Source organism: Pteropus alecto, unplaced genomic scaffold (genome assembly GCF_000325575.1).
Source record: "Pteropus alecto unplaced genomic scaffold, ASM32557v1 scaffold276, whole genome shotgun sequence".
Taxonomy (NCBI): Eukaryota; Metazoa; Chordata; class Mammalia; order Chiroptera; family Pteropodidae; genus Pteropus; species Pteropus alecto.
The window spans coordinates 7,083,848-7,106,724 of record NW_006438074.1 but is presented as its reverse complement, the minus strand read 5'-3'; the positions used below and the strand labels follow the sequence as shown (position 1 = coordinate 7,106,724).

General features: G+C 45.0%; 1 protein-coding gene across 1 annotated transcript in view; it reads right to left on the bottom strand.

The window, feature by feature from the left end:
• The window catches only part of SMOC1 (SPARC related modular calcium binding 1), a 77,486-nt gene that overhangs the window by 24,616 nt on the left and 29,993 nt on the right, over positions 1-22,877 (bottom strand). The window contains exons 6-7 of the mRNA XM_025049101.1: positions 11,602-11,658; positions 9,629-9,709 (exon numbers count right to left, since the gene is read on the bottom strand). Coding sequence (XP_024904869.1) covers positions 9,629-9,709; positions 11,602-11,658 — 138 coding nt within the window. The remainder of the gene's footprint in view (positions 1-9,628; positions 9,710-11,601; positions 11,659-22,877) is intronic.

The window sequence follows — 22,877 nt, the reverse complement described above, 5'->3', positions numbered from 1 at the left end:
AGGAAGGAAGGAAGGAAGGAAGGAAGGAAGAGCCAACAAACATAAACATTAGAAGGTTCTAGTTTCAGGCCCTTGGGTTGGTCTTTCTTTCTGGTTGCTGCCTTCTAGAGGAGCTGCTGCTAAAGGAATGAGCAGACAGAAGAGCTGAGATGCTGACTAACCCAACACCTGAGTCAGCAGGTACAGGTGAGCCAGTCATGTAGCAAACTCTTTGGAGAGAGAGCAGGGGAACCTCATGGTGATGGAGACAGCAAGGAGATGGGTGGAGGGAGCAGACAGTAGTCGGAGAAGGACAGTAGCAGTCAGTGTTCTCTAGAGAACGAGACCAATAAGAGAGGGAAAGGGAGAGAGGGAGAGATGAGAAGAGAGTGGTTTATTTTTAAAGAATTGGCTCACCGGATCATGGGGGCTGGCAAGTCTGAAACCTGTAGGATCGGCAGCAGGCTGGAAATTCAAGCAAGAATAATGGTGCAGTCTCGAATCCAAAATCAATAGATCAGGTCAGCGGGCTGGAAGCTCAGGCAGGATTTCTATGTTATAGTCTAGAGACAGAATTCCCTCTTCTTCAGGAAATCTGTGTTTGCTCTTAAGGCTTTCAACTGGTTGTATGAGGCCCACCCACGCTCTGGAAGGTCATCTGCCTTAATTAAAGTCAACTGATTTTAAATGTTAATCACATCTAAAAAATACATTCACAGCCACATCTGGAATTGTGTTTGACCAAACTGGGCTCCATAGCCTAGCCAAGTTATATGAAAAATGAGAGCCAAAAAATTCCAGAAAACCATACATAGAAGGACCAAGAAGAACCACGGGCCACAGAAACGCTTACTGGGAAGGTGCCTCAAGAAATGCTGAGATCTTTCCAGAGCAGGAACCAGAAGCTCCTCCTAGTAGAGGCTCCTCCTAGTGGAAGCTCAGTCGGTAATCAAGGGCTCAAGGGTGGCCGCTCAGGCCATCCTGACCAAAAATTGCTCATCCCAGAGAAAAGTGGGGTGCGAAGCTGTCTGGGTGGAAGACGAGGTCCTCAGAGAGGAGAGTGCTCCTGAGTCTCAAACTGAATGAGGGATCCCGAGAAACACACGTGATTAGGGCTTATGGAGAAGATGCAGAGGAGGTCAGGGGCCTGATGGGCCCAGGTTCTCACATAGGCTGATACTGGGTATGTGCTGGCATCATGTCAGGCTCTGGAAAGGTCAGAAAAGTTTTGTAAAATGTAGGAAGAAGAAAGAACTGGCCATATGATCTCAACCTACGCTCGTTCCAGCCTCCCTCCATCCCTGAAGCTTTCCCTGAGGGCCTCAACCTAGCGTGACATCTCCCTCTGCTGAGTCCATGACTGAATATCTGTTTCCCTCACGCACACACCCCTGACCCTTGCTACTGTGACCTGACCAGGCTCTTCAGAGCGGAGAGCGAGGACTCTGTCACATCCTTCCTGATCCTTCGCCACACTCCTTCTTGGCCCCTAGCTCCTCATTCATAGCAGAATCATGAATTCTCGAGTTTAAAGAATCCACAAAGAGTATTTAGTCCAAGAACTCCGCCATTGCTTGAATCCTGCTGTGCCAACCCCAGCCACAGAATTCTGCTGTAGCCTGACACTTCGGAGATGTGACCACCCACTGCTCAGGAAATGCCAAACGGTGGGGATGAGACCACAGACACCGAAAAAAGAATATCTGTCCCTTTGAGTCATCCTGGGAAATGATACACTCAACCCTCAGACTATCAAGTTTTGGATTTTCTTAGGGGAAAATCAATAAAAGGTTACCGGCCTGAAAAATGAGAGGCCCTTATTTATGTTTCATTGCAAGAGGAATCATCCCAGCAGGCCAAGAATGGTCAGGAAAACACTAGCGTTGTGTTGCCTACAATTACCCTGAAACCCCTTCAAATACCTCACACCCGCCTAGCTGCTTATCAAAAATGAATGAAATGCTGAACGATAACCCAAAATAACAAACCATGTGTTAAAAACAACCTTCTCTAAATCGCAACATGAAATTCCAGAGGCGTAAGAAATCGCGTGGCTCCTGCACCCGGATTCTCTGCGTTGGCGTGAGAGTGGAGGCGTGTGCCGTCGGGATGGTGGTTGAGGATCGGGACGAGGAAGGGATGGATGGCGGAAACCAAAGGAGGGACAGGGAGGACCAGGTTTGAAGGCACTGACTCCTGTGTTTGAAAGGCCAGCCCGGGGACTGGAGGTGTAGTTTCCAGGGGAAGAGATACTGTAAAAACCATAGTTTTGGGGAGAAATTAATGGTACATCACTGAGCAGGCTCTTTTGTTTATTTAGCCACGCAGTGTTTTAGCACTTGTGGTTTCAAGCCAACTATGTAAAGAGTTTATTTTTCTTACTTGTGGACTTTGCACTTTTTAACAGGCGGGGCCAAGTGGCCCCTGGAGGACCATTTTCCAAAGCACCATTTGCTGGACTGCCTCTGCCCTTCCACCATAGGCTGTCCATCAGGTCCGGCACCGAGCTGCCACTCAGCCGTTTCCAGTTTCCGAGTCTCAGAGTCATCCAGAAACTATCCCCCAAAGAGGAGGGGAGCCCATAGAACCATCGCTCAGAGCTCCCTCTGGAACAGAGGCAGACATCAGACCTAGAAAAAGGGAGTCCCAGAGGGACAGCCCTGGGAGGGCCAGGGAAGGAGCAGGCATATCAATGACGGAACGAAGTCAACCCCTGAAATCATGCTCGGGTGTGTAACAAGTAGGTGTGGGGTAGGGAGAATAGAAAGAGAGTATGCATTGGAAACAGTCACCTTTTCCACTGGAATGGGTTTCTTCATCTCATTTAATTTAAAGTCCCTTTTCCCCATAGAGTAGGCGGCCAAATGAAGTGAAAAAGGTAACATCATCCCCCAATCTTAACCTACAAAGGGACCTCAGAGCTCTTCCCTAGAGGAAGGCAAGACCTTCTGACGGACTAAGTGGCCAAGAAAAAAGATGTTCTTTAGCTCTGGCCCAGAAGAACTGAGGATGCTATAAAAGCTCAATGGGGTGGCTGTTCCCCAAAACCAGAGGGAAATTCAGGGAGTCGGAAGGAAGATGTCCCAGGAACAGGAGTGGGGGCTGTGGGGGGATACTGAGCTTCTGTGGCAAGGCTTAATGCAAGAAGAAGTGCCTATCACACGCCACCCCAGGGCCCAGCACGTGGAAGGTTCTGTCACTGTTTCATGGAAATCAGCAAGAGTTGGAATAAAGGCAGTAGAGTGTGGTCATGAGCTTCGGGGTCGGATGGCTCAGCCTCCACAACTCATTAGCTCTGTGACCTTGGGCAGCTGACTTACGCCCTCTACGTCCCCGGTTCCTTACTTATGTAAGCAGAGTAACAACAGCCCATGCCTCATAGGGTCCTCGTGAGGATTAAATGCAATAGCATATGTAAAGCATTTAACCTGGCACCAGAGTAAGTTGATAAATGGTAAATTATTAGCTGATCTAAGGTAGCAGTATTCTCAACAAATGTGGAGTAAACCCGGAATTCCTGACCCATCCCCAGAAATGACCAGTCCCCCTAACTAGACTGCAGGGGCTGACCACAGGCAGGCAGTGGGAACAGTCTGCTCCAGGTGCAGGCAACAGCGGGGGAACACTGTAGGTAAACTAAAAAAATGATAATATAACTAAGAATCAGTCTTCGTTTTGTGATCACCATGCCAGCAACTCAAAACAATGTCTGTGATAGAATATTCCTCCCCGCCGGGGTGGACTGCCTCCTCCCTTTGGCACGCCACTGCCCAACAGTCAACTCCTTCTTGAGACATATCTTGTATTTCTTCCCTTGACTTCTTAGCACCAAGTAGAGGCTGTGGTACGTGATAGCTGTGGATGGGCCTGTGACCTTGGACAAGGCCCCTAACGAGTCGGGGATCCTTTCTCTCACTTAAAATGAAGCAGTGGTACTACATTAGACCGCATTCATGGCCCACAGTATTACAATTAGACAGGTTTGGGTGTAATCTCCATGGCTTAGGGGCCAGGGTCAAACCCTGCTTCCCACATCACGGTGGACCCCAAGTACCAGGGAGGGGCTGAGTGAAGGGCAAGGCTGTTGGGGGCCTTCAGGCCCTCCCTTGTACCTCATACAGCCCTCCATGCTCAGCTGTGTGGCCCAACCTGCTGTGGCTCAGAAACTCCAACCGCAGAACAAAATTAACGATGCCCATCCCACATGCCGACGCTAGCTGAGAGCACCTACTCACAGCGGTGTTTGCAGTGGGCTCTGGAAATCGGGCATGCGGCTGGGATGAAGTGCTGTGAGTGAGGAGGTGTAAGGGAAAATTACAGGCCAAGTAGCCTGCCTAAATAATTTCTCTCTGTGGAACCTAAAATGGCCATGCACAGTGCATCACTGTCTGAAGCAGTGACCTCTTTCTTCCCACACAGACAGAAATGGAGGAGTAGAAAGAAAACAAGATATATATTCTATTAAAGATATTTCTCCTAGGATGGATTGTCCCAGTAGAGTATATAGACACTTTTTAAAAACTTTTCTCCCAAAGCATCACTGACTCACATCCACTCAAAGTTTAAACAAGGATCCATCTCTATTGACTCATACCATTAAGGGAGTTCATATGACCCTTCCACCAAAAAAATATGAAATGCTTCACAGCAATTTTGCAATGAGAAGTGGCAAGCTGTCTTCTTTATGGTTTTTCTCAGTAATTCGTTGACCTTGACCTGACAAACTCTGTCCTTTAAGGAGAGAAGGAAGCAGAGGGCACAGGCCAATGGGGAGATGGGAGACAGATTTTTTAATTTGTCAAAATAAAGTATCATAACTTTGCTCTTCAGCCCCCAAAATACTAATGCTACATGTGTGAGTGTGTTTATAAGATTTATACCCTGCCTACTTCTAAAGCCATGTCACAAGCACAGAATGAGGACATTCAGACCAAAGCAGAGACCGCAGCTGACCTCTAGCAGGTTGGAAGGAGTCAATCACAGAACTTCGGCAGGACCTTTGATTTCCATTTCTTATCTACAGAGGCCAAAAGGAAAACATAGGGACATGTCGCTTTGCTATCAACACCAAAAAGCACACAAACTCACCTACAGAAAAAAAACAAAACCTTTGCTGGTCAAGCAAGTTCCAGAGGCTGGATCCTACCCCCACACTCCACATCGTTACACCTCTGTGCGCCAAGCAGACGTGGGATGAAGGTGCAAGGCAGCTGGGAGAGCTAATTTTAAAACAAGGTAAAAATGGACTGAGGGGCTAAGCTCCTCCCTGTCACGGGAAAACTTGAGAAAGGCCTCTGTTGCCAGAGAAAAAGCCATAGGGATGACCACCCGTCCCAAGCTCTACCCTATCGGCCATGACCAACCGTGACACCTGCATGAGATAGATGGGCAGACATCCAGAAGGCCAGTTATGGAAATAAACATCAAGGGTTTGTTTTTACATAGATATTTTAAATGCACTCAAGCCCAGACCCGTCCGCGGCTGCTAACGTTGCTGGATTACTCATTCTTCCTTCCAATCACGTCATGTGTGAGGTTCCAGGTGGCTGTGGGGTATTTGCTTACAACGGCTACCGCTGGTTTCCCTGAGAGCTGTTTATTTTTCCAGGCCTCAGGTCATTACATCACCCCGCGGTTTCTGGGCAGGCCAAGAGTGCCGGGTTGGGGGTGGGGGAATCAGCCAGGAGGTGTAGTTGCCTCAGTGACCCCAAATCCTAATCATGGCAGCAGCTATCCCAGCAGCACCCCCCAATGAGGGAGGGGCAATCCAAAATGCAGCCAAGGGGCCCAAAACAGGCCTAGAGGAGCAAAACTCCAACACTAGCAGGTAAGGGCAGGATGCCATGGATGGCTGTCATGTGACATGGATGGGGAGGCAAACTCACTCATGTATAAGGACACAGGGAGGCATTTTCATTGCAAAAGTTAAAAGAAACGCATTTCCAACTGCATCCCCGCCGATGGCTCTGTCTTTTGGATGCAGTTATCACGAGCGGCTGCACTCACCAGTGCACAGAAGGAAAGTCTGCTGGGCAAAGAAGGAAAGGCACAGTCTTTGAGGATTTAACCCACAGGGCCAGGTTCTAGGGCTTTCTTGATGTCGCATATCAGATCATAAAAGAAGTTAACTAGAAAAGATAGAGATAAAGGAAAGAAAGAGATAGGGAAGGAGGAAGGGAAGTTACATGACTCTACCAGAGGCTACAAGAGTCAACACTGAAGCTGAGGGAAAGGCCTACGTGCCATACTGCCCGAAGAGAAGCGTTAAGGCTCACACGACCACATTTCCTGAGAGATACTGTCTTCCCAGAGGAAAAAGCATAGACTTTTGTCATACCAAAAAAAAAAAAAAGACTTTTATAAATCACAGCTGTAGAAAAGTGTCTGCATATAGTAAAATTAGAAGCAGTAGGACATGAGGTGAAGAATGACACGAAGCCTAGTTTTTGTCATTTCTTTAATCTCTTTACTCTCTTCTATAAATGTAGATGATTTTTAAAAATGGTTTAATTCTAGTTATATTAAGAAATGCCTTGGTAGCTAGCCCCCAATATTAAACTCAGCAAGAGTTCATATTTTCTTATAACAGCAGAACAGAGTCTCTGACCAACGCTCACGCCTGAGAAGATGCCCGCCCCCACGTGCTAAGTGTTAGCTGGCCAGGTACGTGGTCCTCTGAAACGCAGGACCTCCTGGTGTAACAGAGGCGAGAATCAGAGAGAAGTGCAATGAGGCAAACCTGTCAACACTGAACCTGCCGAGTACTCAGAAGGCGACACTGACAGTGGTGAACACACAATAGACAAAGCTTTAAAAACAAGGGCTGAAACCTTCAGAAGGAACGAAGGAGACAGGATAAGTCTGCAGGCACATGTGTCATGTTATTGCAAAACTTCGGCTGCCCAGTGGAATCTTTCCAACACCAACAGTCCCCAGGCCAGAAAACAAACCTGGCGTCACAGGGTCTGAGTGTGAAAGAAGGATGTTTGAGGTGTAAGGGGAAAGGGATGGCCTCTTTGCCTCTGGGACAGAGAACAGAAAAGAGCTGTCGCTCAGTTGGTTCTCACAGTCCCACTTTGATGTCCCCAGAGATGCTGGCTGAAGCTCACTAGAACCCAAAATCTCTTGGCAAACTCTAATGGGAAACTAATGTCTCAGGGGCTTGACCCGGGGGCTCCAGTCCACACCAGAGCCACCTGCCCAGATACAACTTATCATTAAAGTGTATCTGACTTCTCATCAAACCAAGTGAGATCATGTGGAAAGTGGCTAGCACAACACATAAAGATGTTCCATTGAGAGTAGCCATTGCTTTTATCTCTCCCCCAACTATCCTGTCCTACACACTGACCTTACGGACATAACCTCACAGACATAATTGGGGCTCACCAGGGAAAATAAAGGTGGTTGGGTCACTACAACAAAAACAAGGTGATTATACCTGCCTGGAAACCATTTTTCAACGTACTTATCCAATTGGAAACTATATAGGAGACATGAGAAAGGGAAGCAGAAGAACTTGAGTGGAAGCAAACATCATTAACTAACTTGACATTGCCACTTTACTGTGCAGAGAATGCACTTCGAGCAGACGGGCACCCTGTTCTCAAGGATATGTAGTTTTCTCCAGCCCCACACTTACTAGCTATGACTCAGGACAAGTTATTTTCTCTCTCTCTGCCTCTGATTCTTTGTAAGATGGGAACAATAACAACACTTACCTCACAGGATTATGGTAAAGCTCAAATGAGGTAACACATGTAAAATTCTATAAGACCTGACACAGACTAGCTATGATGACAGTGATGATTCTGATTTTACTGATAATAATGATATTTTCTCCTCCATCCTTCCCCAAAGCAATCAAACACACTGAGCTAGATTCTATAATAGGTATAACAGACAGGCAATAAATCCCTTGCCCTCACAGAGTTTATAAAATAGGTAGAGAAATTAACCACTGGTAGATGAAAACGAAGCAATTCATGAGCAATTGCTAAGTCTCAAATGAGTGTTCCAGGCAAAAGGCGCTGTACAATTTCAGAGAGAGCTCACCCATATATTCACCACTTGGTCACAGAAGGAGAATTAAGCCTCCTTCTGGGGCTCTGCAGATCTGCTAGGGACTCAGAGAGTGGGCGGACCATTTGCAGATATCACTTCCAGGCATCAGAGGCACCGAAACCACTTTTCTTTGACTTATCATATTTGCCTAACAGTGAGCGGGGAGTGGAGGAAAGTTCTAAGAAGCTTCCTAATAAATGCTTTTGCTTAGAGTAACAATCACAAATTCTTTCCCGATTAAAGAATTCTCACTACAAGCAGTATCATTAATATTTCCACTTTTCCTACCAACAATGGTAATAACATGTACTTACAATTTATCACGTACTTATTATTTATCACTTCGACAGGCAAGTACCATATAGACATTAACTCAGTTAACCTTTAACCGCAGTCTTCTGAGGGAGAGATCATGGTCCCAGATGAGAACTGAGGCTCAGGGGGATTATTTGACTTGGCCAGGTGACTCACTTCATGTTAGAGCTGGAAAGTGAACCCAGATTTTGCTGATTCCAAAGCCTGCACTTTAACCACAGCCCTGTTTTGTCAAAGAATCTGGCCCACAGGAGTTCACATGGTCACCTTCCCACTCATCACCCCACACTTCCTCCAGCTTTTATCAAACAGGAAAACAGGCACATGCTGAGGTACTGACCAATCCAAGTCGCAGGAGAAATCAGCCAATGCCTCATGGGTTCATCTTGTGGCCTAAATCATTCCATGTGTGCTAGTCCCCCACGCTACTACTTTAGGACAGAGCTGGCATACGGATAAACCTAAAGGGAGCCAAGGACAGCACACTCATTAATTCTGGTCATATAAAACTCTGCTTGCCAGTTGAAAGGGTTGTATCTTCTGTTTATAGTCCTTGCTATCCATAAGGAAAAAATGATATAACTAAATTCGAAAACCAGACATAAATAATGTCAAGTGGCACTTCTTACAGTAAAATCTTAGGGTGAAAGAAGAATGATTCCCCCAATAGAGATACAGATTGGGTCTGTTAATGCATTTTCCTGTTGACAAACATCTGGTCTTTATTGATGGGATATAAACTTTACTGACTTTGGTCTTCATTGATGGTAAATGAGCTCTACAAATCTTATTCCTCTTCAAAAATTATCACTTTTCTACAAGAGGTTTAGCCAATACCAAAACCTGACCATTCACAAGACCTTCAAAAGAGCAGACCAGAAAGGCAGGACCATAAGCAGCTAGTAAGAGCCTTAAAAACACATAGTTCCAAGGCTCTTGAGGCTTGAAGTCCAAGTTCTCTTTGCCCAGCTACTCTTCTTTCAAATTCTTCTTCACAGCATGTAGAATGTCAATTAAAATATTAAAATACACAGTCGAAATTTTTTTCACCAGAAGTGTCAACTACCCATGAAAGATGACCCACGAGATAATAATTGAAGATGAAGTCAGAAGGGATCAGTTCATCTGATCTTATTTTACAGCTATAGAAATTGGAAGACCAGACAGGTTAAATAACTTGCCCAAGTCCACACAGCAGATTGTCATGGAGCGATCATGGCCCAACCACAGATGGATCAGGTACATATATAATCCAAGGCAGGTTATTTACCTGAATTTCTTACATTGGTGTTGTTCAGTTTGGAGTCCTTGATGACCAAGTGCTTAATCCATAGAGTGGGAGCTGTGATTTCTGAAAGAAAAAAGAGAGAAAATAAAAGTCTAAGAGAGCATGTAAGTTGGAGTGTAACCCCCTCCCCCAGACTTTTTAATAGCTGTTTTCCCTAAGCCTGAGGCATTGAGGCTTGAGCTATCTCTATCATTCCATATCCACTTTGTCCCAACACCCTCTTCCTTCTTCGCTATGGAAGTTCCTCTCCCCATCAGCTCATAGGAGCCAACCAGGGCCTCCTGTGCCGGGAGGCAGAGTGGTCAGAGTCCAGAAGTGCTGAGCCACTCCATCCAGGAATAAAAATATTATCCCAGGAGGTGAGGAACATGGGCCAAGCCAAGTCTCTCTCAGCTGCTTCTCTGGGAGAAGATTTAAAGGGGATAAATCAACAAATGAATGCCAAACAAACCACAAAGACCATTTTGGAGGAAACGGCTGAGCCACAACAGATTTTAGGTGCTGAGATTCTGCTCCACATGGGAAAGAAAGTAATGGGTCTGATGTGTGCTTCAACGCCCTTTCCAACGGTCTCTAGCTGAACAGAGCCTGACTTACATCCAGAGATCACTGGGGCGTCTCTAGGCTCTCCAGGGCTTGGGTCGCCCAGTGGACAGGCGGTGTGTGAATCTAGGATGACCTTGAGCACACTGTCAAGTGACGATCTCTTCAGTGAGGCACTGGGGAGGTCTCCCAAACTGGCATGGTCTTCATCTCCCACCCGATCCCCCAGAGTCACAGACTCGCCAATGATAAAGGACCGTTGTGAATCAAAGAAGCACTTGAACCTCAAGGCATGAAGACATGTGTTCCACTAAATGTCAGTTGCAAAGGCCTTTCGATCCATCTGGGGTTGAGCCTGTGTGAGGGACATCCCTAGCCACAGTACCAACCAGTGATATAATTTCTTTTGTATTCCTCTATCTCACTGTCTAGTTTCATGATCCAGTCTGTATATACTGGGCTGAAAGCTGCTACAAGGTTGCTGCATATTGCACTGAGAGCTGAACCAGATTGTCAGACTTGGCACTGTGCCAAGTTTCCTGCTCCTGCTCATGGGAACCTGGAGGGCTTAGCAAAACACAGTGAAAAATACAAGCCCTGAGCAGTTCAGACTCACATCAGGGCCAGCCTTCCGCAGCCTGAGCTCCCCCTGTACACTCCTTATACCTCCAGGGTCATCCATCCTCTCTTTTGCCACCACCCACCACTATTTCTCTTGACCTAGAATTTCTCCTCTCCTACATATTTTGACTCAACTCTCAAGGTTCCTACAATTTAACCAGGCCAGCTTTCCTGCCTGGAATGCCCTAATTCTTCCTCCCCACTTCCAAGATGCAGCTCAAGTCCTTTCTCTTCACAGAATCTTTTCCCAGACCATTGCGATCGCTTTCTTTCCTAAATGTCTACAAAAACAAAAGTTAAAATTATATAATTCGCACAGAGAGCTCTCCAGTAGTAGCCGCTGTCTTGAGAGCAAAGGCTTCATTTCATCTCTTTCCCCTTTGTTCCCCCGAGGCCTAGCACAATGCCGGGCACAGAGAAGGAATTTGTAGGTGCTGCCCCTTCACTGACCGAAGGGACAATGCTGGCCTGACTGTCTTTCTCAGCCATGGCTCCTCAGTCTTGGCAGCTCAAAGGGTCCGTCCAGGCTGTGTTATTGTTGGACCTCAGCAGCCAGCCAGGAAGCCTGGCAAGAACACAGGGCCTTTCCAGAACTGGAGAGTGTACCAGTTCCTGGGAGGGTTTGCATTTTTTAAAAGGTTAAAATAACCCAGCTTAAACTGGGAAAAATTAAAATTAAAAAAGAAAAAATAATAATAATAATAGAGCTTAAACAAACATCCGAAGGAGAGACCTCCCCCAAATCTGAAAACAAGTGGAGGATGTGGGTCGGAAGTAATACCAGAACTTACCGTCCCCGTCGAACACGGGCTGCGTCTCCATCGTGGGTGTCGGCTTAGACCCGTCGTCTGAATTGAGGGTTAAAAAGAATCGAAAAGAGACTACCATTATTGAGGTAAATACTATCTACTCTCCAGCACTGTTGAATGGTTTGGGTTTGCACATGGCCCGGCCAAGTCCCAGTGAAGGGACCGAAGAGAAAGAAAGGAAAGAAGAAAAGAACAAGAAGGAAAAGAGAACCACAGAGAGACGCCAAGAGTAAGACAAATCCAGGTGTGCGCTCGCCCTTGCAAGGGAGGAACGAAAGGGAGGTAGGCTGTCAGGGAGGACCCTTTCTCATCGAACTGAGTGTACCATCACGACTGTGAGCTCTTGTTCCTCCCCACACGAAAGCTGGGAGGACTATTTTCCCCAGAAACCCAGAGTTTTGGCCAGGCATGAGAGGGTAAGGTCAACACACACTGTGACATCCGGTTCTGGCGTCACCACTTCCCTCCTGCCCTGTGTGGAAGGTACCAGCCCAGTACCTTTCTAGTGGCCCTCATTAAAGAACTTAAGGAACACAAGACCGTGGTGCTGTTCCCTCCCAGACTTCTAGCTATTTCTCCATCCTCATTAAAAAAAAAATAGTCACAGGAATGTGAAGCATAAGAACATAGTCGATAATATTGTAGTCATTCTGTATGGTGTCAGGTGGGTACAAGACTTCCCAGGGGGATCACTTCGCAAGTTAAATAAATGTCTAATCACTGCGTTGTACACTGAAACTAATGTAATGTTGTGTGTCGACTGTAATTGAAAAACTAAAAGAAATTTTAATAAATAAGTTAAATTAAAAAAAAAAAAAAGAAGAGAAGCGGAAGGGATCGTTCTCTCTCCAGCATGCTGGACTGGAGAGAATTAGGAATTTTTAGAACATGTGTAACTGTGAAACAGCATGTACCCCAATTCTCTGTGAAAGGTAGGAGTGAATAAAATGGATGGGGACATGGGAAATTGCACCCTGGATTTGCTTTCAAAGTTCTAGCACAGATGATGGGAGGAGAGAGTTTCCAGTAACACAGTCCTAATATTTATCATCTCAAAAGGGTTGGCAGGTCTCTCTGTAGAGCAAGAACCTCTGCAGGTCAGGAGTGAGTGCAGACTTTACCTACCTTTCAAGACTCAGTTATTTTCATCAAATACAACCTTAAAGTAGTGTTTTTGAACTTTTTTTCATTATTGCTCACCTAAGGAGCATTTTTAGACATTTTTCTCATAACCACCTTCCTAAGGAAACAGACGCACTGTGTTATCTGTTTATGAACTGTATGTATATCTGTGCTTTATATGTAAAAAGAGCAAGAGTTCTTTTGTCCCACTCCCAAGAACCCAAGAACCAATTTTTGCCTCCTTGGTGAAAGCTGGGAGCAGGTTATCTCCACTTCCATTGAGAATGCATAGTTTAGAGAAGTCTCTTTTCTTGGGGCGGGGGCGGGCAGGGGGAAGAGGAGGGCACTGTGGTCTCAGGCAGTTTTCTGATTACATCATCCTTCTCTTCCCAAGACCCCCAGAGGTCTTTTAGAACTGAACACTATACTCTCTGAGTATTAACAATTTATGGAGAATGCAAGTTCTCATACAATTTCTGTGAAGCCAGTTAGCTCATCAATAATAACAACCCTGCACCATTTGGAGCTCTCAGAACCTTTGGCTGACATCCCTGCATCTTATCAAAAGAGCGAAAAAGAGTAGAGTCCTGATCCCTTTCTGAGCCAACACCCCACCCTTGGATTCTTAAGATTAGAGACCCTAACCCTGGCTGGAGGCTGAGGCTGGTAGCCCGACAGTGTGATACCTGACCTTGCTATTGTTCTCATGTGCTAACATCAAGATCCAACTCCCACAGGGTCCGAGGTGATCCTAAACTATCAGACACTCATCCCAAGGAATAAAACGTAGCAGGAAGAGGCGAGCAACTGTGCTGAACATCTTATTTGCCTCACACTGGAGTCCAGAATGCTGTGGATGCCAAACTAGTAAGTTTGATCTGGAAGTCACTGAGGGAGAATAAACACAGAGTAGAGCCACACAATGTCATTTTTTAAATAGCATCACTTCCCCTGACTCTATTAACACCTCTTTCCATTGACTTCAATGAGCCACTGAATGAAGTCTTTTGGCAGCTGCCGTGCACATTTGGTTGCTCCTGCCGGATGCAGAGTTCACAGTTTAGATAGGCTAGCACAGTGTGCTCAACCTCTTCACACAGGGTAGCTGCACCTTAGGAGTCTTAAAGGTAACAAAGGGAAAGTAAGAAATCAAATATTGCCAGAGAGACAATTCTGGGTGAGAATCCAAGTGAAAAATGGCTTATGTAACATTTTAATATTCAATTAAAATCCTCCCATGTCCCAAGAGCAGTATCTCTCTCATAGGACAACAAAAAACATTCTGTTTATTTCTTCCACCATCCAGATGAGAGTCTGGGACAGCCCGTCTGGTCCAGCAGTCGGAAAATAACGTCTATTGCTCAAAAAGAGGAAGAAGGGTTTCTAGTCTCCCAGAAAAGTTTTGCACTTCTGCGGGTCAAGGGCCTCCATGATTATCCAGATGCAGACCCAGAAGCCCACAGAGCGTGAAGCCACGTGCAGGCAGTGAACCTTTCTGCAGGGTAGGGTCACTGAGGGGGAAGAGAGACAGCTGCACTGCCTCCAGGGAGGCCCTAGATGGAAATCTTTATGAAGTGAGAAAAGACAAGGTTCTCTGCTGCCAGGAGAGCCACCTGTGAAATCCAGCATGCCCAAAGGTTGGGAATCCAAGCCAAAGCCAACAGGACCCTCTGACCATCATCTCCGGGCACCTGGGCACATGGCTTCCAACCCAGCAAACAAGCGCTCCCTACCACCAAATAGGTCCAAGGCCTGGGTCCAAGGTCCACATCAGTTATACCTCCTGGCAAGCCTTGGGCAACACCAAGCTCCACATTAGGCCTTGGGGAGAGAGAAAAGCTGCTGTATGTGCCCCCTGGCCTCCCAGTCTCCAATGGGGTCACATTCCAGATCCAGGCATTGTATGCAATAAGTTGGTAAACTAGATCCCTCACTTTTCTCTGGGCAGTGATATCCTCTTCTAAAAATAAAGGACGCCTGCCTCCCCAGCCTCAGGACACAGTATGGGAGTAAAAGGCTTTAGGAAGTATAATAGTATTAAACCATCTTAACCAATGGCTTAATTTTAAAATTGGATTTGCAAAATTAAAATCCTATCAAAGTTTTTAAATTAAAAAATAAAAGAACCTTACAACTTAATGAGAAGACAAACAACCTGATTTTAAAATGGACAAAATATTTTAATAGACATTTCATCAAAGAAGATGTGCAGATAGCTAGTAAATACATGAAAAGATGCTCAATGTCATTAGTTATTAGGAAAACACAATTAAAACCATAATGAGATACCACTCTATAGCTAGTAGATGGCTAAAACTTTTTCAATGGGCAATACTGAGTGTGGCCAAGGATGTAGAGAAACTAAAACCCTCATTCACTGATGATGGGAATGCAAAATTGGGTAACTGCTTTGGAAAAGAGTTTGGCAATTTCTTTAAAAACTTAAACATAAACTTACCATTTGACCCAGAAATTGCACTCCTAGGAATCTATCCAAGAAAAATAAAAACATGTCCACCCAAAGACACTTGTACAAATATTCATAGCAGCATTATCCCCAGCCCCAAACTGGCAACAATCCAAATGTTTGTCAACTGCTTAATAAACAAATTGTGATATCGCCATATAATGGAATATTATTCAGCAGTTAAAAGGAATAAATTACTAATACATGTGACAATATAGATAAACCTCAAAAACATTATACTAAATGAAAGAAGTCATGTATGAATATATTTAATGCATGAGTCCATTTATATGAAATGTCTCGTAAAAGTAAATCTATAGAGGCAGGGCTGGGGGTGGCAGTGGGGTATAACTATAAATGGGTACAAGGTTTCTTTTTGGGGTGATGGAACTGTTCTCTGGTATGGTCGCACAACTCCAGAAATGTACTAACTTCATTGAATTGTACATTTATGGTGAGTAAATTTTATGGTATATAATTACGCTTCAATAAAGCTGTTAAAATGAAAGGAGAGGTAGTGCCAAAATCATCACAGATAAATCATCAGGCAGCAGCTGCTCGATTATTTGAGCGATCCTTAATTTGGGAGATTTTTCCGTATATTAAAAAAATACATATATCCGAATCTCAGTTTACTTATTTGCACATGATAATTTGATGCCTGACTCTATTCTTGGTGATTCTTTTGAACCTCGAATAGTAAGACTTTTTTTCTCTTTGATACTAACACGCTTCCGGACCAAGAGAAGCTGGACAGAACAGTGAAAAAAGCCAATTCAAAGATTTTCATTTTTCTTCCAGGGAGAAAAAGGTAAATTTCAAAACATTAAAAAAATAATGACAATAATAAGGCAAACGAGAGAATTTCTCAAGAATGATGTCAAGATGAACAATAATAACATTACTACATTTTGTAACACTCAAAAGTTTCTGGCAGGTGGCTTTTCTCATCTTTTCTCACCACCAGCCAGGGCAGAGGAAGTCCCCAGGCCAGCAAAAAGAGACTGAGTCTCAGTAAGAAAGTGATTTGCTCAAGGCCCCAAAGGCAGGGAGCAGCCTTGGAAACCGCCCAGCCCCAGAGCCATGGTATTTGGACTTCCAAGATTCCCCAGCTCCCCCCGCCCACCCCCCAGCTACGCCCCCTCGCAGGTGCAGCTCCAGAGAGTCACAGCCCCCGCACAGGCTCTGGGAGCCTATACAGACAGCGGGTTTTTGTGACAGCACAATTTCTTGCCCTGCAAGAAGGCCTGGCCCAGGCACAGACAGCTGGAAGTCACTTCGACCCCTGATGACACCGTTCAAAGCCTCCTCTGTTTGGCTTTTTGATTCCTGATTGACATTCACTGGCAAGTGGAGATAAATGCTGGGCTGAGGACAATGTTGATCCGCTCTGACTATTCTCAGGGAAAGACTTTTCAGAATAACAAACAAAACAAAACAAAAACCCAAAAACATTGGTGTGCTTAAGGGACTGAATAGAGCCCAAGAAGTCCAGGGAAGCAGGGCCCAGCCTTTCAAGGGTCTGGCAAGTCCATTGAGGAGTTAATTGTTTGGGTGTACAATGAGTTTATTCTGACCACATACAAAGAGCTTTCTCTTCCAGGTCCTTCAAAAGCAAATGTGTCAAAGGGGCCAGAGGAGGAATCCGTATTAATGGCATCTCTTGGGGTCTCCCAGACTAAGGAGCCTTGGAGAATAAGGAAAAAAGAAACCGCCAACCCCATCCTAACATTTGGAAGGTCCCTCAATGATCCCAAGTCCCCTTCGATTCTTGGGCTCTGCCTGGATCATGTCCATCACTGGTCCACCCTCCCTCTCATATTCTTTTAGGCTGCCACTGGCCACCTTTTTGAAAGGCATGGAGATAAACTCCAGCCTAGTAGAAGTGCTGGCCAGTTCCTGCTTTTGAAGGGGCCACATTTAAGCCAGAGCCACATTCTCCCTCAACATGTAACTCAGGGACCTAGTGTGGAAGTGGCGATCACTTACTCTGGGCATCACAGGGAGGAAACCGTGCCTATTTGCAGAAGTCCCTTAAGAACCTGGCTCAAATTATACCAGGAGGAGGATGGGATGTCAGTCAATCTCAGCATTTCCTGAGATGCATGTTCCAAAATCATTGATGCTCAGAAATGTACCAAGAGCTGTTCTGACTCTGACCTGTGAGAGCAGAAGCTATCCGGGCCCTTCCGGTCCTTTCCAGAACAAGAGATCAATGCTCTACATTCCATCTACCCACCTGCACACTCCCTCCCAAAAGACGTGAAAACAAACTTAAAGCTGTCTTTTTGCAAGCAAATGCCCACATCCTCAAGCTCCACATTCGCCTGAATAAGAGCAAAAACATGAGCTGGTGAAAAAGGTAGACCAGAGGTAGAAGAAGAGGAAGAGGAGGAGGACAGGGACGGGGAGGGGAGGAGCAAAAAGGAGAAGAGGAGGTATACAGGTAGCAGAAGAGTCAGTTCAGGACTGGATTTACACAGAAGACTGTGCTATTTTTTTTTTAACTTTTTATTTTGAAATGATTATAGATTCACAGGAAGGTGCAAAAATAATACAGACGAGTCCCATGTGCCCTTCATCCAGTTTCCCCCAATGATAACATCTTTATAATTAAGATAATTATATAGGTAACTTATAATTATATAGGTAGCATCATTATAGTACAATATCAAAACCAAGAATAATTCATGGACCTTATTCACATTCCACTAGTTTTCCATGTACTCAGCTGTGTGTGTGTGTGTGTGTGTGTGTGTGTGGTTTTATACAATTTCTATGCAATTTTACATGCGAATTGGTGTTACTACCACCACAATCAAGATACAGAACTATTCCATCACCACAAGGACTTCCCTTGTGCTACATATACCTTTATAACCCTCCTCTACCCCATCAATCACCCCCGCCAACCACTAACTCCGTCTCTATAATTTTTAATTTCTGGAATGTCATATAAACGGAATCACGCAGCATATGATCTTTTGAGATTGGCCTTTCTCACTTTGCATAATGCCTGTGAGATCCATCCAAGCTATTGTTGCATATAGCCACCGTTTGTTCCTTTTTAATACTGAGCAGTATTCCATGGTACGGATGCACCATAGTTTGTTCCACTCATTGAAGGACCTCTTTGGCTTGTTTCCATCTTTGGCTATTTCCACCTTTGGGTTGTTTCCAGCATTGGCTAATACAGATAAAGCTGCTGTGATCACCCATGTGCAGGTTTTTGTGTGGACATAAGTTTTCTCAATTCTCTGGAATAAATGCTCAGGAGTGCAACTCCTAGATTATATTGTAAGTGTATATTTAGTGTTTCATTTTTTAAATAAATTACCAAAGTATTTTCCAGAGTGGTAATATTATTTTACATTCCTTACCAAGAATGTATGAAAGATCCAGTTTCTCCTTGGCCTCATCAGCATTTGGTATTGTCATTATTTTTTAATTTTCATTCTTCTAATAGATGTGTAGTGATATGTTATCATGGTCATAATTTGCATTTTTTATGGCTATTGATATTGAACATCTTTTTGTGTGTTTATTTGCCTCCTCCTTACGTGCTTTGGTACAATGTCTATTCATGTATTTTGCCCATTTTTAAATTGAATTGTTTTTCAACTGTAGAGTTTTTGAGACTTTTCTGTATGTTCTAGATATAAGTCCTGTGTTAGATATGTGATTTGTAAGTACTTTCTGTCAGTCTGCAGTTTTTTCATTCTCTTAACAGGATCTTTCACAGAGCGAGTTTTTAAATTTGATTAAGTCCAACAATTTAGCAATTAAAAAAATTTTTTTGGATCACGTGTTTGTTGTTCAAGACAACGAAGTGCTAGGCTGACCTAGCTATAGGTTCTGAAGGTTTTGTCTTATGTTTTTTCCTAAAACTTTTAATAGCTTTACATTTCACATTTAACTCCGAGATCCATTTGGAATTAACTTTTTGTATAAGGTGTGAGGGACTTGAGGGTTTCATTTTTGCCTATGAATGTCCAATGGCTACAGCATCATTTATGGAAAGCAATGTCCTTCCTCCACTGAATTGCTTTTGCATTTTTGTCAAAAACTGGTTTTCCATACTTGTGTAGTAGGCCTATTTCTGGGTTCTCTATACTGTTTCACCTATCAGTGTGTCTATCCCTTGGCCAATACCAGACTGTCTTGATTACTGCAGCATAAGTCTTAAAATCAAACAGAGTATTATGATTTCAACTATGTGGCATTCTGAAAAAGGCAAAATTATAGAGACAGTAAAAAGACCAGTGGTTGCCAGAGGGTGGGGATGGGTGGGTGGAAAGGGATGACTAGGTGGAGCACAGGGAATTTGGGGGACAATGAAAATACTTCGTATGATGCTGTAATGGTAGATACATGTCATTACACATTTGTCCATTCCCATAGAATGTACACCAAGAGTGAACCCAGTGTAAACTATGGACTTTGGGTGACAATGTTGTGTCAAGTAGGTTCGTTGACTGTAACAAATGTACCACTGTGGTGAGATGTTGAGAATGGGGAGTCTGGGCATGTGTGGAGGCAAGAGGAACGTGGGAAACCTCTGTGCCTTCTTCTTAATTTTGCTGTGAACTTAAAATTGCTCTAAAACTTAAGTCACTTTTTTAAAAAGAAAATAAAATAAGCATTTAAAAGGGGGGAATCACAGCATATGTTCAGAAGAACAAAGGGAAGCATGAACTGATAATTCTTAAAGAGTCACGAGGGAGTAAAAAATTAGATATCTTTGTTTGAAAAAATCAGATAGAGTAATATCTCCAACTTTATTTTTCTCTTTTAAAATTGTTTTAGCTCTTCTAGTTTCATTGCCTTTCCTTATCAATTTTAGGATAAGTAGCCCTTGAATCTCACAGCTTTCTTTCAGCAGGCACAGAATTGGTGCAACAGGACCCCAAGTGATAATTCCTCAGCCTTTACCATGGGAGCTATGTGGAGCCTTGAGCTGGAGACAGGGGTCGAGGCCTTTCCAGCCACATGCCAAAATCCCTGCCTCCTTTCAAGTGGCTGGAACTGAACTCAGTCAAGAAACAGTGAGCAAGTGAACATATTCTCAGTGGCCTGACAAGCTCTGAGCTATCTCACCTGAACTTCAGGAGCCCAACAAGGGGACCAGGCAGAGGGATCAAAAACTTGCCAGTGGGCCATGCTCATCCCAGGCAGCCTCCACCAAGGGTCTTTCCTTAGAGGCTCTGGCCATGGGAGCTACCAATGAGGGCTATTTGGAGGATCCACCTGCTTCTATCGCCAACAGAGGTGACAGTTTCCCAGGATCTAGAAGTCTGCACTCCCCTGGGAGGCTGTCCCTCTACCTGAAGATAACTGTACAAGGAGAGACTAAGAACTATTAGAATGTGAGCTCCACGAGGCGAGGCCAGGGCTCCTATCAATTTACTTGTTCCTGGCTCATAGGAAGTTCTCGAATATTCATCAAATCAAAGAATAAGAGAATCAAGTAGAAAACACCAGTGGTTACTAATAACACCAGGGACCCAAAAGAATCTATGACTAGGAGGCTTTTCCAGATCCGAAAACCCCATTTCCTCTTCAGTCCTTGGAAGTTGGGGATACAACTTCCCCCAGAGGGGGATTCGAACTCTTAGTTTAGTATCCTGCATGCATAAACTTTCTTTTGGAGACCCTAGAATAGGGGCCGAGATAGAGGGCAGGGGGTTTAGTAGATGGAGCCAAGCTGGGGGAGTACTTCAATGTGGGAAGCAGGAAGACATGGTACGTATGCATGAGCACTCAAGCACACTCATCACACCCTTTGCAACTGATCTCGACAAAACCGGTATACTGATATGCCAGGCTGGGGCAGGGGCTCCAGAAAGCAGCAGCAACATCATGCAGAGAACAAAAAGCTGCCTCTCATGGGTTTGGAGCTGCTTAGGCGCGGTTCTGTTCAGCAAGCACAGTATCAGAAGGGGAATGCTTCTCTACAGAGAAATTCAATGTGCACAGTGGCCAACCCAGAGAGGTCACCAGCTGCCCATCTCCATTTCTCCAAGTCGGTTCCAACCCATAGACCAGGCTCCATGAGAAACTCTGAAAAGAAAGACACAGAGAGGAACCCTGGAGAAAATAACTGTGACTCACTCTTTACTTGGAGCACATACTATGTATGTATGGAGCAGCCAGTAGGGTATGAAAAAAAAAAAAAGTTCCTGCAAATTAAAGGTAGGTCAGGTTTTGGAAGTTCTGCCCCTCTCCAAGACTGGCTTGACAAATACAGAAGCCCATGCAGAAAATGTAAGCAGAGCCTGGTAATGTCATTTTTTTCTCCCTTTCCTTAAACAACTAATTCCAAGACCTCGTACACGTAGGTAAAAAGCAAACTGCAGAAAACTCCTAATGACCCTAAGTGTACACTTGCCGTTTATCGAAGCATCACTGCAGGATCGCTAAGGTCCTGGGTGCTCAAAAGAAAAAAGCTCCCAGAGAACTAACTGCCAGAAATCATTTTACACGTGTTCTCTCATTATTCTCTCATGTGATCATCCTTCACCACTCCCCCAGACCCCATCACCCTACCAGAGGCTGAGAACTTCCCTCCTGTACCTCACAAGCAGCGATGCCCAGGACCAGTCCTTGACTACATTTGGTTATCTTGGAAGCTCCTAAATCATCCACATTCATTAGCATTAAGACTCCAAGAAGAGGCACCTCGGGAAGATCCACAAGACTTGGTCGGCCAGGAAAAACCACTCAGGGTAAATTCGTAATCTCTAAACTCATTTGCTTCCCAGCCACCTTCTTTCGGATGACTTTAGCTAAAGTCAAAAATTCATCTCTACCTAAACTTCTGCAGCTTTCAACAGTTTTGGCAGCAGATAGAGCTTAAGGGGCTGCTGGAGGCCCCTTCCTCTGATATTCCTCTGTAGCATCAATAAAACACATGTGGATGCACGTGTGTCCTGCACTCCCACCCCCATCTGCCTCCAAATACACACAGACCCCTTCCCTCTCTCTTCAAGGGTGAGGACCGAAGGAGAAGAAGGGGAGGGGTGGCCAGGATGCAAGTGTCCCAGATCAATGGATATTTGAAACTCAAACACATGGCCAGGACCTACACTGAACGCGTTAATTACCACACATGTGCCCATAAAGGAGTCCGAGAAACACAAGGGGCCCAAAGATCAGAGCGAGGCAAGGACATTCCAAGGGATTAAATAGTCTGAAGTTCTGACCCTCCTCCCTTCCCGGAACACGTGCATCTGGGTAAGATAACAGCGCCTCCCTCCCTCTTTACCCCCCTTCTCCCCTCAGGCCCCACACCTGTGGACCCAGGAGCCAAAGCAACCCAAGCCTTCTGTGCTGCCAAAAGGCCACGGTGACCTGCTACCGCCTGGCCTCTCTCCCTCCTCCCTTCCTCCTGTTATCTCTCTGGGCCTCCTCCCCCGGCCTCCTCTCGCTCTGCCTTTCTCCTCCTCTCCTTGAGAGGACTAATTCCTGGCTAGCAACCAGACTCTCCATCTTTGCACAATACGCCTTTTCATTCCTTCCAGGGAGAGAGAACCGATCCCTCCAGGCCTGTCAGCGGAGCATTTTCAAGACAGCAAGAGGGTGGGGAAAGAACAGGCTGAGTCCGCTTCTCCCCTGCCAACCCACCCCCTCCACTCACACACTCGGCCCTCTGACCTCACCTCCTTTCTGG